The following is a 15,433-nucleotide window of genomic DNA, read 5'->3' as shown; positions in this document are numbered from 1 at the left end:
AACTGTGTTTTTAAGTTCCACCTTTGAAAATTTGATTTCCGGAAATTTCTGTGATCAATGATTTTTTTTAAACGTCTGGACCTTCAATCTCCGGAAACTTCCGGATCCCTGTTAGCGAAAAATCCGGAAATACGGATTTTTTCCGGAGCACAATCAGCCCTGTATGTTGCATCTCTAATTTAGAAGCAGCAATTGCTGTTTATTTTTGAAAAATTAATTCTTTTTTATTATAATTTCACAGTGTCGAGCATAATCTTGTATCTATCTACAATTTAAAAACTCATTGAAAAAGTTTTTTGCAATAACTGGACACTATTTGCACAAATTCGTAAAAGCGGAACCTGGTTGAAAGAATGTGAGTAATTTTTTCACAATTTCACGAAAACCGGACCTTTCACAAAATGTCTGGACAGACCCCTGAACCACTAAAATAAAATCTGCTAAAATAAATAAAATACAGGCTTTAATGAAAACAAAATATTTTCCAAAAACCCAGATAACGTAAGAACTTGATTTTAATTACATGGTACAGTGAGCAAAAAAAAAAAAAAAAAGATATCACCCTGCTGAACAACTTTTGTTCTGATGATCGTTTTTCACGTACTAAGTGTCAATCTTAATGGTTCCTGGGGTGACCTCAAATATACCAATTATTTAGTGATAACTATTAATAAAGTTACGAAATCGGACGCAAAATATGTACTTTCTCTGAATAATGATACATTTTTTTTTGCATATTTGGATTTTTAACCTTCAAAATATAGGTGGTAGCCGCAGTCTGGGAAACTTGGTCCCATAGTTTGGTTAGGAGATCGCTCCAAAGTTCGAACTCCTTAATGTTTATTTTACTTTTTGCATTTTTAGTGATATTTTTAAAACTAATTAAGCAATTCAAAAAAAATCGCCCCCACTTGTAAAACCCATTTAGCCAAAGATAATTTCATAAAAAAAATAATTTAATAATTATTTACTATTTTTTATTAAATTTAATTCTGGATAAAAAAAATTTGAAATGTGAGGTATAATTTTTTTTATAACATTTTAATCTACGTATTTTTCTACATCAAAATCTGAAGTTTCAACTGTTTTTAGTAGAAGCCGAAAAAAATTAAAATTGTTTTTAAAAAAAATAATTTGTCGAAAATGAATAAATATTTAAATGGGGGTGATTAATATCTAAATGTAGATAATTTACGAGAAACTCAACTTTATTCGTAATTTAGTAAGGAAATTTGAGTAAAACATTTTATTAAATTAACAAAGTTTCATTCAATGAATGTCGAGCTTTATAAAGGCATGTTCATGATAGAATGTGATTATTCATCAGCCTTTTTAATTTTTTTTTTGGTTTTTTTTTTCAATAATTGATGCAATTTGAATAATGTATAATACATTGTATACGTATGTTTAACACGAATACTTTGTATTTTGTATACATAATACGTATGCCTAGATTTGGAACAATTCATCTTATACATCGTCTTTATCCTAAAATAAATTTTTTACCGCGCGTGTTTCGCAGAACTATTTAGCCAATTATCTAATTAATTTAAACATTTCTCAAAATCTTTTTCTTCGCGCTACCACGTATATTATTGTTTTATTAATATACCGAGAATTTTTATACATTTTTTTAATTTAGATTTTCTTTAAAGTAAAATTCATTTTCAATTATTGTCAAGTTTTTATTAAAAGAAAATTTAGAATTATTGCTAGATAGCTGGGAATTAAATCTTGTTAAGAAATAAAATATATTCTCTTGATCAAAATTATTCTACGCTAAACAGCTGACTATTTACTAGGCATACTATTAGGGATACCTGTGAAGTAATGTCGTTTCGGTGCATTTGATATTTGTCATCAAGATTTTACTTTTAATCAATGATGTATTCACCCTCGTTAGTAACAACCTTTCAATGCCGGATCGAAAATGAGTAGATGAATTGGTTTTTAAGAATAACGAATATTTAAAGAGCCAAAACGACATTACCTTCCGGTCCCCAACTTATGTTTTTTAAAAAATGAAAATAAATTTTTGTTTTTTTATTGTTTATTTATTTGCGTAATGAAAAGTAAATGCAGATATGCGCACACCAAAAATATAACAGATTGCTTTGTTTTTTAAATGAACGAAAAATTATGCTCACACAATTTAATTTGATGCTCAAACTTATTCTCGCCAGCTAACTTTAAGAAATTGCTCCCTTAAAAAGGTTCATGATGAAAAAATTTGCTTAAAGTTAAAAACTCACCTTTGGAACAATAAAAAACAAAATTTTTTTAGAAGGAAAATGCTCGATTATGCCTTATTTTGTGAAAAAGCAAACACTAAAAATAGAAAATTGTAAAAAGATTCCAAAATCATGCTATTTTTAAAGTAATCTTAAGAAATTGTTTTTTTAACTTTAGAATTTCCTTAACCCTTTGCGGTCGTATTAAATTTATACATGAGTGTTATGCTGGTCGGAATTTATTTTCGTTGAACGATCGTAATATGCAAGATTATGACAGAAAAAGAAAATTTATTAATTCTTTTTTAAACTTTAGATATATGCAACACAATAATATGTTTAAATTTTGATTATAATTTATATTTTATAGTTCTTACTATATAGATATCTTTCAAAGCAGTCTCCAATATGAAGCCCTGGTTTTCGAGAACATATGTCGCAAAAATAATAAGCTTGGCCTTTAATTTTTCTGTTTAAACATTCAGAACAATCTTTACAGTACCGCATTATAAACTGCTGTTTGTAGAAAATGCAACACCATGAAGGAATCATCAGAATCAAATGAAATTCGCAGCAAATGTCAATTATAGGATATTATGCAAATTAATAAAGTTTCAGAGCCATCGCGCGTGCGTGGCGCGCGCAGCGCCCTCTGAATTGATGCTGAAAGCGTATAAATAAAGTGCTGTAGCGGGACGTTGAAAATAGTCTATGATTATTTGTTAGTGGCAAACGTTTAGTGAGACCTGAGTATGCCTCCACGACGGAAGAATAAGAAATTCAAGCAACTTACGGAGTTTGAACGAGGGAGGATAATCGGCCTTCGAGAAGGAGGATTTTCCTATCGCGCAATAGCAGCTCGTATGCAGCGGAACAGTTCCACAGTGATGCGAGTTTGGAAGCAGTGGACCGACGAGCACCGAACAACTCGAAAAACAGGCACTGGACGACAGAAGGTGACGTCAGAGCGCGATGATCGACACCTGCTCCGCATGGCGGTGAATGATCGCACAGCTTCCTCCAGGCAGCTGGCAGCACATTGGTCTACTGCTACAGGTGTACAATTGTCGGCTTCGTCAATTCGTCGTCGTCTGCTGCGCCGTGGATTGCGTGCAAGGGTGCCATTATACAGGATTCCCCTCACGGCGGATCATCGACGGCTGCGTCGGCAGTGGGCTCTTGAGCACAGAGACTGGCGAGCTGATTGGCACCAAGTTGTCTTTTCAGATGAATCACGCTTCAATTTGTGGACCCATGATGGCCGTGTTCGTGTTAGACGTTATGCCGGTCAACGCTGCCTTCCTGAGTGTATTATTGAACGACATAGTGGTCGAACACCCGGAGTTATGGTCTGGGGTGCGATTTCGTATCATGGACGATCCAATTTGATACGAATTGAGGGTAATCTCAATAGCAACAGATACGTCCGTGAAGTGCTACAGCCCGAAGTCGTTCCTTTCCTTCAAGGCATCCCTGGAGCTATCTTTCAGCAGGATAATGCACGCCCACATGTTGCGCGGACTGTTAGAGACTTCTGTTCAGCACAACGCATGCAACTTCTTCCTTGGCCTGCTTATTCGCCGGATATGTCGCCTATTGAGCACGTGTGGGATATGGTTGGTCGGCGTCTCACTCGTGATCCGCGTCCTGCAGTTTCCAAAGACGAACTTTGGTTGCGCATACAAGCGATATGGAATTCTCTTCCTCAAGCAGATATTCAACATCTGTTTGACTCCATGCCACGTCGTATAGCAGCACTTATTGCAGCTCGTGGTGGCTGCACCAAATACTGATTTCGGACGCTTAATTTGTTTCTTTTGTTTTGAAAATTTCATCATTTATTTGTATCAGTACAAGTCGTTTCTGCATTAAATTTCATTTGATTCTGATGATTTTTTCATGGTGTTGCATTTTCTACAAACAGCAGTTTATGTAGTTGGCCATTAAGCTGTGGCTAACATCTTTGCTGAGAGCAGCTGAGAGCAGTGCGAGAGAGCTTACTTGTGGCTGAGAGCAGACATATGTCTGGAACGGTAAAAAAGCGTTGGTGGCTGAGAGTAGACATACGACAGCAATGGGTTAATACAAAAATAAGATATATCAAGGGATTTTTAGATAACAAAGTATTTTATACCTGTAATTAATATGTTCAGCAAATAATTTTAATGTACTTTTTATCGAAATCATGAATAGAAATTGCTCTTTAATTTCACCGTAAAAAAGACAAGAATTTTAATGTTTCATTTATGATCAATTGAAACGTGACAATTAACCCCAGAATTGAAATCTGTTTGGAAGTAACATTTAATAGCCTGAAACAGTTAGAAACAATTAAACTTATTAAAATAATAAGATTAGAAACTAAACGTATTTCTTTATTTTGTTAAGAGCAGCAGGGAAGATGAGGAAAAGTAATCCATTAAGATTGACACTTACGTGAAAATTATGCTGGTCATTAGAACGAAAATTATTCAGGATCATACTTTTTTTTCTTTCTTTTTTCTTGGCGCATGATACATGATATTACATGGTATGATTTGATATGGAGTTTTTTTTAGAATAGGCAAACCTTTGTTGCTACCCTGCTTACTATGGATTAACAGTTTGAAGACGCCATTTCTGGTGGGATAAAGGTTTACTACTGTAAGAAACTGGTCACTAGACATCGCAGAAAACTTTCTTTTAGGCTTCTTTTTTCCTGAAGAGAGAGGAGTCGAGAGTAAAAAAAAAAGATGGATGGCGGTTTCCTTTAAATGTTGTGTTTTTGCTAATATTTTTATACGTCTGTGATGTGCATCTATAGTTTTTTGAATAAATGATTTCAAGATACAGGCTACTAGTCTTACTTTCAGTTTTCTAATTTTTTTTTAAATTTCTCTAAAAATACTTGGAGGATTATTTTGTAATTTTAGAGGTGTTTAGTTCATGCGATTTTTCTTACCTTGCAATAAAGTTTCAAGCTTTCAGAGGTTTTTAAGGGACCGACAAAAAATTACGAAAGAAAACAAGTATTTTTAAATGCTCTAATTCAAGGATAAATTTGGAGCTTACTGAAAGGGAATTCTCTCATTTCATACTTTTTAACTCAATGCTCAGAACTTTTGAGAATATATAAAAAAAAAATTTAATTTGCGATCATTAAACTTATCGTACGTAAAACGATGTAATAATCTAATATAAAACCTAGTTTTAAAACCATTTTTTAACCATTGATCAAAAAACTTCTGTTCTGGAAATTTCTCGTCCATATCATTCAGGTAAGTGCACACATCTGTGCTGAAGTGGGCTGGCGCCTCATCATGCTGACATCACACGCGGTTACGAATAGCGATCGGAAAATCCTGCAGTAGTTCTGTTAACACCTGTTCTAGAAAAATACGATAACATTCGCCATTAAGTCACGTCGGTATGGACCAATCAAAAAGTCGTTGACAATACCAGCACACACATTCTCACAGAATTGTTGATACGCATGTGGTCACCTTGCATGCTGATTCTCGATTTCCCACGCATGCGAATTGCGCGCATTAAAGACACCCTCGTGAGTAAACGTCGCTTTATCTGTAAATAGCACACGAGCTATGAAGTCCGGTTGCAGCGCACATTGCTGTACCACCCACTGGCAGAAGTTCTGGCTGAAAGGATAGTCTGCCGGATTCTAAGCTTGTAATCGCTGAAAATGGAAGGGATGTAAGTGATTTTCGTTTAACACTCTACAAGCGGTCTGATGACTCATACCTACGTGATCAGCAACAGCTCTTGTACTTGACTTGGTCTATAAGCAACAGCATTCAAGATGCTTTCTTTTAGGGTTGGACTGCGTACAGCCCTTTGTCGACTATCTTCATGACTGGTAACGTGGAACGAATCTGTTTCATGACGTTAACTATGTAACCGTTGAAAAATTCGGTGATCCGGCATACGATGATCAGGAAACTGCGCATGGTACATTCGTAGTGCAGCTCTGAATTTACCATTTGCACGGTCGTATATGTAATGCATGTCAATTTTTTCGGTATGCGTAAAGTCTCCCATCGTAGACGTCAGCACAATTGCGAATGGCTGTTTTCCCTACTGAGACGCATCATATTGAACGGCGTCTAGACATTTACTGCCCTCTACCGGCAGTACAACCAATCAATAACTCGATTTTCTTTTATTTCCCCCGCTTGCGCCCGTTGCCTGTGCAATCCTATACAATAAATGATTATTACAATGTCCTGTATCTACCCTTAAAGTTTGTTCCATGAATTCGGGATCATCTTGATGTATCTTCTCTCGTATGCCCTTAAATAGGGAGGGTCGAAATTCAAATAAACATAATATATGTACTTAACTAGAACAAAAAACATTCTTTTTTAAATAGTTGACATTTATTAATCAATAGGGGAGAGTGGGGTCAATTGTAACAGGGTACGATTGTAACAGAGCAAAAATTTCTAGTGTCGGGTTCTAGATCTGGTTCCTAGGTGGCGCACAAGATGTATTTAATAAATCTACATGTACACCCCTGATGGCAACCATTTTTATGTACTTTTGAAAGAGTTACATCACAAAAGATATTTTCGCGCTACTTAAGTACTTTTTTTGGTATATGAATATTATATTGTAACAAAGTATTTTTGCTTAAACAAATAAAAATTAGTAACCGAATATGTAAGTGGACACCTTAATTAACATTTCAATAAAAAAAGATTAGTTTTGCTAATTAACTAGCATTGTTTTTAACAAATGAAGCTGAAATGGCGTCTTTGGGACGATTGTAACAATAAGTAAAGGGACTATTGTAACAGCTGAAAATAAATAATCTTATGTTTACAAATCATTACTTAACTCTTTAAGAACCACCAATAGTTTCCTAGTATATCATTTATATTATGTTGCATGTGCATTATTTTATTTGTCACCTTTCACAGCATAAATTAAATTTTTAACTCCTTAAAGTTAAAAGTTTAACGCTTTAGGTCTCTGCTCATTATTATTTTTACTTCTAAAATATCACTACTATTTTGATCAATAAAAAATATATATCACAACTATGATAATATGTATAATTAACTATGTTTCAGTTGAATTTATGAACTGTTACAATTGACCCCGTAAGTGGGGACAATTGTAACAAGTGCACGATTGTCAAAAATTGTTAATAACTAATATAATAACATTTAAAATCAGGTATTTATTTATTTTTTCTGTTAGAGGATAGTCTACTTTACTCGTCTGTCAATTAATACTAATAATATATTAGATTTTTTGTTAGTTAAAAATAGTTAAGTAAAAAATGTTACAATTGATGATCCCAAATTTTAAAACTGTAAACATTGAGGTAACATAATTTTTTTTTAAATTACTGTAAATTAAAAAATAAGTTTGAATTGAATGCACTATCTTAGTTACAAAAACATACAATCTATCATATTTTTGAGTGAATATTATGTATTTTTTTGATGAATGCTGTGATTCGTATAAAAATTATAATATATTTAAATTTTAAGATTTTGCATCAAAATTATTACATTCTGTGTATGTATACAAACATCAAAGTGATTGTAAATGAATAAATTATGTTTGAATATCGATCTAGATCTGTATATTTTTTGTTAATATTTCCATGTCATTATTTTTACATTTCTTAATTTACTTCAAATTTATTATTTCCATACGCCAATATATTTAATATTGAAATGTTTCCTTAATTAGAGAATGACCTATCCAATATCTTTTTTATATAAATCTTTACATGTGAAAGTAATATTTTCATTTTTAAATACATTAATAAGAATTTGAATGAGCCTAAAATTAAAATTCTTTTTAAAACATTAGTGGTACTAACTCTATAGCATCTTTTGGTTCTTTGACGAATGAATTGAAAAAAATGATTTTCATTTTAGATAAATAATTTTGAAGAAAGAAAAATTTTTTTATATGAAGGACAATATTTTGAAAGCGCTAAAAAAGCAGAAAAGGTTAGCATCATTATTAAATTATTATAAAAAAAGAGACGATAATTTAAGTCAAATTCACATAAATCAAATTATAATTTAATTACTTAAATCCATAAAAATTAAAAAAAAAAACTTTTAATTTTAGATGTGTTTATTTATATATATGTATATTAAATGACACATTTAAAATAAAAATAGTGTTTTGAAATTTTTATAAATTTAAATAATTAAATTATAATTTTATTTATATAAAATTTATTTATATTATCGTCTCTTTATTTTATATTAGGTTCTTTCAAAATACCCATGTTTGGTGCAACCTTCTCTCGTTGTCTAGAGCTAGTAAGAGCACTAATATATAGTAAAACTGAACACGAATTTATGTAGAAAGCAAATTAATACCAATGTTAGGCGCAACATAGCTCGAAATTTTTTACAGCGCAGCTAGGTATGATTGCTTTAGGATATTAATTTTCGATTAATAATACATGAATTAAGAAAAAGAAGCCAGTACTTGAAATATTAAGTTTCTTTCATTTTTTTTTCATCTTTGATATATGAATAAAATAATTATACACGTATTTTTAAAATTAGGCTGTATATACTCCTTTTTCTACAATATTTACTTAAATTCTTTTATGTTGTTCTACTTGTCAATTGTAATAGCTTGTAATTATGTTAACAATTATTTTACGGTATAAAAACACTAAAATGCTTATACCGTTCTGAATATTTTTTTAACATTATAGGAGGATATATAGAATATTTTTGAAGAATAAAAAAGTTGCGAGCTTAGAATTGGCGTCATTAGTAAGATATGCATATAGTAGTGCCAATATACCATAAATCATAATCCTAAATTTATCCTAATGCATAAATAATCATATGTGATTTATCTAAGAGCAAATAACATGATTTGTTTTAAATTGTTTTGCAAATTTATCATTTTTGTTACAACGAAATGAATATTCTATTATTGTTTTTTGTTAATAATCTGAAAATTTACTCGAATCACACAAATGCTCTGAATCTTTATTACATTTTTTAATATTAGTTAAAACGTAAGGCATTAATTTTTATATTTTATTTGATGCAATCTAGCATATGGAAGGCTACTGCAAAAATTCACCAATTTTCTACAAATATTAAAAAGAACAAGTTTTATGTAGAAAGTGAATTCTACCTGTGTTACATCTATCACTACAAAATTCCAATAAATATTCACTAGTATATAAGACATATTAACTCGATTCTATGATGGGGTATCTTTTCATAGATGACCGTTGACATATTCGATAGCTACCATGTTAGAAATTTATTTTGTTATAGTTTATAATAAGCTGCCAACCTTGTTGGATTAAATAATAAATTCATTGTAGGAAATCGTTATATTAACAGAAAGTTTTGTTCTCCCACCCATCAATAAAAGTATGGCCAAAACAAGTTTTAGCTAATTTAGTACAAGAAAACTGTAAATTTTTGCCAAAAGTTCTAAGAAACTGTTGGCACCACAAAATTTTTCGTTATCCCACCTAGAAAAAAATATAGCCAAAACAAGTTTATGCAAACTTTTAATCTAGAAAGAATCTCAAAACATAGACTGACTTCACAAAATTATTCGAGCATATGGTGCTTTAACAAAGCGTATCGTTAGCTGTCCCACCAGGAAAAGTTATGGCCAATGCAAGTTTCTCAAAATGTACGACTTAATATTTATAACCATCGTTGAACAGCCGGCCCAATTTTTCGGGTTTATGACTACAAATGTTAAACTCCATAGCCTTGTAATTTGGAATCCAGTCCAGAAGAAGATGGAACTCCTGGATCAAGTATTGGGAGAAATTTGCCTTTGTGGAAGACTTTTTGATGGAACTCACCAGCATTTGTGTTAGGTGGAAAGGAAAACCATGACAATCTGCCACGGTCAGCCTGGCGGCAAGGGGACCCATGATCCGTCAACCTCTCAGGGTGTTTTACGTCAGCACTGTGTTCAGTGCAACCTGGATGCGGAATTCGTTTCGACCAGATATAGCTGGGATTCGAAACCTCGTTGGAAGACGAACGCTCTATCCACCGTGGTTCTACGACTTAATATGTACGAAACCACAAGTTTGAATTTCGCGATTAAACGCTTAACTAAATACTCTTAATTTTTCTTCCTCTCAAGAACTTAAAATAATATTAGTACATTCAGACAAAAAGCAAAAGTATAGTGTGCAAAATAAAAAAAATGACCACTTCTATATCTTTTGGCCTAATGATTTTATCTTCATGTGCTAAGATGCTAAATTAATAGAATTATTAAGATAACATCTTAGTGCATGAAAAATTATAAAGGTGCTCGCTTCTTTGTTTTGCACATTGTATATAACACACTATTAACAAGCGCATTTAATCTATAAGTTTATGAAGGATCCACAATAGGAACTCACTTGTAATTTTTACTTTCTTTTTAAAGAACTTAGACCAATATTTGCAGCATTCCTAAAGTAACAATATTAAGAAAGCAAACACTTCAATAATTTTTTACTTAATAATTGAATCTTCATTTACTGAGATGCTATCTTAATTAGATAGCCTCATTGAGATTATCTTAATGGTTTGATTAAGATAGCTCCTTAGAGCATGAAAATCCAACCGTTAGATCAAATGTTATTAAGGTACTTGCTTCTTAATATTGCACACCGCACACAGCACACTGCTTTAACAAACATTTAATCTATAAATTAATGAGGCATTCACAATGGGAACTTACTTGTAAAGAGGTAACAGAGACTGGTAATCGGAAGGTGAAGTGGTCTCAGGAAAATAACTGAGTATTCCCAGGCGGTGGGGACAATGTTTCTGCTCACATATAAGTGAAAAGCGTTGCTACAGTTTCCCAATTAGAGTGAAAAGCAAACTGAATGGTCGCTTCCAGGCCACATTGAGATCGGGATCGTTTGAAAAACTTGGGATCAAAATGCTGTTGTGCTGCAACAGCACCACCTAGAATTATCCAGAGAACATAAAATTAGAATAATTTAAACAAAGTTAAAAGCTTGACGATGTTCACATTCATTAATTAAAATAATAAACCACAGCAGTATCTTGCAAGTTTTAGCTAACAAATTGAAGCACCCTTAATTGATATTTTATTGTATCCTGATTGAATCCTAGGTGGTATTCCTCACTCAGATAAATCCTAGGTTTATGGTATTCTTATTGAACTATCTAGTCTAATATATTTACATACCTAGACTTATATTTTCTAACTGAATGAAAAAAAATTTCAAAATTAAAATTTTATAACATTTTTTTTCTTCCAAATATGGGATATGCAGGGCAATTTAATTTTTAATCCTTGAAGCCCATGCGCATAAAATAGTCTGGAGTTCTTAGATGGTATAGGGCAAAATTAGGAAAATTTGGCAACAGTCAGTTGTAACATTTTCAACAGTACAAACTTTTTCAAAAATAGAAAATTTTAAATGGTTAAAAATTGTCAATAAATAATAATATCAGGCATTTCTTTTAAAGCATCTCTCAAAATATGGTAAATATTACAATTGAAAAATGCAGAAAAATTTAAAAAAACAAGTGTGAAATAAAATAATTTCCTAAGTGTTATGACATATTCATATTAGTTCCATATTTATTTAACAGGAAAACCAATAATAAAGTGCACATGTTTCACATTTTTAATAAAAGGTGGCAACTGGCAATTAAAGTTTTAATCACTATTTGTAGTAGTTAGCCATCCTGTGGCGATCGTTAATTTTGACGTAAGCCCTAATTCATAATCAAAGATAAAATATTATTGGCTTAATAGTTGTTAAATTTTGATGAATGAAAAAATTTGAATGAGAGATGACATCGATTGAGAACATAGTGAATCTGACAAATAATGACAGGTAATGAAACGGAAGATTTTTGTGTGATATAACATGCAGTATCTGCAAAACTAGGGGTGCACAGCTTGCGGCCCGTGGGAGATCCTAAACAAAATGAAATTTTCAAAAAATTATTCAAAAAAAAAAAAAAAAAAAGAGAATGTGTAAAATTTTAAATCGCGCTTTTGAGTCATCACTTTTTGACGCCCTTAATTTTCACAGATTTTATAGTAAATCTATGTCATTCCTAAAATCGCATTTTTAGCAGTTATTGTATGGAATTTCACAAGGTTTAAAGAAACCCAATGTTTTAATACGATAATGATATTCTAATTTAAAATTTTGGTGATCAGTTTTTGAGACCAGCTTTATTTTTACCAATTTCATCATAAATCAAAGAGACCTTTCGATCTTACAAGTACCGATAGGTGGAGTTTTTCTTTAAAATGTTGATAGTATGAATACGAAAATATTATGAATTTCGAAGTTGAGTCACAAATTTAAATAATCACATTTAAACGCACTTTCTTTAAGCCAATTTTATCGGAAATCCAAAAAAAATTTAAACAGTAATTTCTATGCTTTTCCACATGATTTGAAAATCCTGTATTTTTACGTAGACATTATTACGCCAGTTGAGTTTCAAATTGCACATTTAAGTAATCAATTTTTGATGCACTATATTTGTGCTAATTTCCTCTAAAATCCCTAGTTATTTTTCAGCAGTGAAAACATCGTATTTTCATAAAGTTATGAAAATCTTGATATTTTTAATGTGATATGAATCTTGAAGTTGAATCCCAACATTAAATAATCACCTTTTTACACGTTTTGTGCCGATGTTAATGAAAACCTAAATGATTTTGTAAGCAGTTATTTTCGCTTTTCGAGTTGAGATATCATATATTTCAAGTTCTAATATCACGTATTTTTATTACTATATTATTACCATATGCGAATTTTAAATCTCCTATTTAAATAATCATTTTTTGACACACATTTTTAATACCGACTTCATTGTAAATCTAAGTAATTCTTTATCTTTTATTGCACTTATTTCTTTCTATTTTTCAAAAATTTTTTGAGGCAATTGTGCTATGCATTCACACGTATTTTTAAAAATTCAAAAATGTTTAATACAGCATTCAAATTTTTTATCTTCCTTTTGACACGCTTAATTTGTGCTTATTTCATTCTAAATTTAAGTTTTTTTTTCTTCTTTTTTGACATAATTATTTCTATCTTTTTCCACATGATTTTGATCCTATTATTTTTACTACTATGTTATTACGACATATGAATTTCTAAGCGTGCATTTATATAAAAGCAGCATAGCAACATTTAAACCGCAATTTCAATGCTAAAAATAATATTTCCGGAAAAACCTATTCATGAAACAAAGTTAAAAATAAAGACAATCAGAAACTCTATTAAGAATGCTGTGCTATCATAAAAACACCAATAAAACTAAATATAATATATGAAAGCGAAATAGAGAAAATAAAAATCTATCTTAATTCGCAAAAGGGAATTTTAAAGTAGAAAATCTCAGTTTTCCGATTTTCGAGAAAAAATGTTAATAAAAATCTAATGCCGAAAAACTTAACTTTTTCACATTGCCACATTTTTAGAAAAAACAATTTGCTGCAAAATAAAGTTTATTGGAAACGCTCTTTAAAAAATGCTGTGTCATAATAAAAATGCTGATAAATCAAAAACTATTAGAAAGAACAAAAGAAAAAATTAGGAAAAAAATTATTCTTAGTTCTCAGAACAAACATTAAAAATCGCAGTTTTCTATGTTACCGTTTTATATACATTACAGTACAGGAAAAAACTGACAATAAACAAATAGTCTAACTGAAACGTTCCGTTAAAATGCCACACTATAATAAAACATGCAAAATGAAACAAAAAAAAACATCTCAATTATTTGAACTAAAAGTGTCTAAAAAATGACGAAATTGACTATAGTTAGATAATGGGGAAGAAGTACGAAAAAGTATGGTTTAACATAAAGTAATCCAGTTTCAATCCTTCAAATTTAATTTTTCTATTAATCTTCTAGAAGATAAATTTGCAAGCACATTAATTTTAAAACTTCACAAATATGTGAAAAAACTACTATGTCTAATAGAGTTAAAAATACGATTTCAGATTTTTTATTATGTCTACACAAATTCCAAAAAAAAGAACTTAATAGAAAAATACTTTTCCAAGAAATACTCTGCTGAATATTCGGCCAATCATTCTTGCAATTACATTTTTGACAAAAGAGCATAATATTTGTTACATCCCTAGTTATATTACAATATTATTACTAAGTTGAAGGATACAATATTATAATACAATATTATCGCAAAGTGGAAGAAAACGTGAATTTTAACTGCTCACTGCTTGTAATTTTGATCTCAATTTATTGTTGCTTAAATGATTTTATAAGGGAAAAAAATAAAATATTTACTGCATAAAAAATCTAATCATTCAATAAAAAGAAATAATAACTAAAGTTTATTACCAAATGATTATTAAATCTTATTTTGAACAATAACGTTTTGTTTTTATTTTAGGCTTTAGCTTAAACCTTATGAATTTTCTTCAATTAAAATTACGCAATATGTATTTAATTTTTTTATACTTTCCATTTGTGAGCATTTTTTGTTATTAGAATTAATTTTAAATTGAGCTTTTGTATTGCGTGATAGAATAATATAAAAAAATTTTTAAACAAACATTTTTCCTCAATGCTTATTTATTTTTTATTTTATTTATTTATTTACTTTTGATAAATCTATTTTTGATATAAAAATTATTTTTTTTTAAAAAAAGGTATTAATTTTTTTTATTTTTGAACAAATTTTAATAATAAAAAGCATTCAATTTTCTGCAAATATATTACTAAATTTACTGTGGGATGGAGAGAGGTCGCACCCCGAGAGGTTCCACTGTACATAAAAGAATACATTGTTATTACCAGCATCGTTTGCAGTAACAGAGTGATCTGAAACTGAGACATCTGATGAGTTGCCTTGAGATTTGACAGATGGATTTTGTTGACTAGATGTAGAATACAATGATGACTGTGAATGAGAAACTTCACGACTAAAGGTTGTTTCTACTTTTGTATAACTTTCAAATGAAGATTGGGATATTACTTCGCAAGACTGTGATGTCATTACTTGGGCGTGGTTGAAATCAAGTTGATCAAACATGCATATGTCATCTGAAGAAGCACTTTGATTTACTAAAACATACAAAAGAAATGCATATAAAAAGCATTTGTTTAAAAGGAAAATTTTAATATTAGCTAGTAAAAAATTTAACATTTTAGCAAATAATGCATTTTAAATTTGTTTTTATCAGGATTGGACGGGTTGAACTGAAT

The 15,433-nt window shown here is 30.6% G+C and overlaps 1 protein-coding gene across 2 annotated transcripts in view; it reads right to left on the bottom strand.

The window, feature by feature from the left end:
- LOC147803256 (uncharacterized) overlaps positions 1-15,433 on the bottom strand; it is a 44,192-nt gene that overhangs the window by 21,093 nt on the left and 7,666 nt on the right. For both annotated transcript variants that reach the window (XM_087150684.1, XM_087150686.1), the window contains 2 exons: positions 15,023-15,292; positions 10,932-11,164 (listed from right to left, as the gene is read on the bottom strand). In XM_087150684.1, the coding sequence (XP_087006810.1) occupies positions 11,025-11,164; positions 15,023-15,292 (410 nt within the window). In that variant the 3' untranslated portion in view covers positions 10,932-11,024. The remainder of the gene's footprint in view (positions 1-10,931; positions 11,165-15,022; positions 15,293-15,433) is intronic.

Source organism: Parasteatoda tepidariorum, chromosome 9 (assembly GCF_982258835.1).
Source record: "Parasteatoda tepidariorum strain Cologne lab strain chromosome 9, Ptep-v5.0, whole genome shotgun sequence".
Classification (NCBI taxonomy): domain Eukaryota; kingdom Metazoa; phylum Arthropoda; class Arachnida; order Araneae; family Theridiidae; genus Parasteatoda; species Parasteatoda tepidariorum.
The sequence above is the reverse complement of the archived record's forward strand: the minus strand, read 5'-3'. Positions and strand labels throughout refer to the sequence as shown.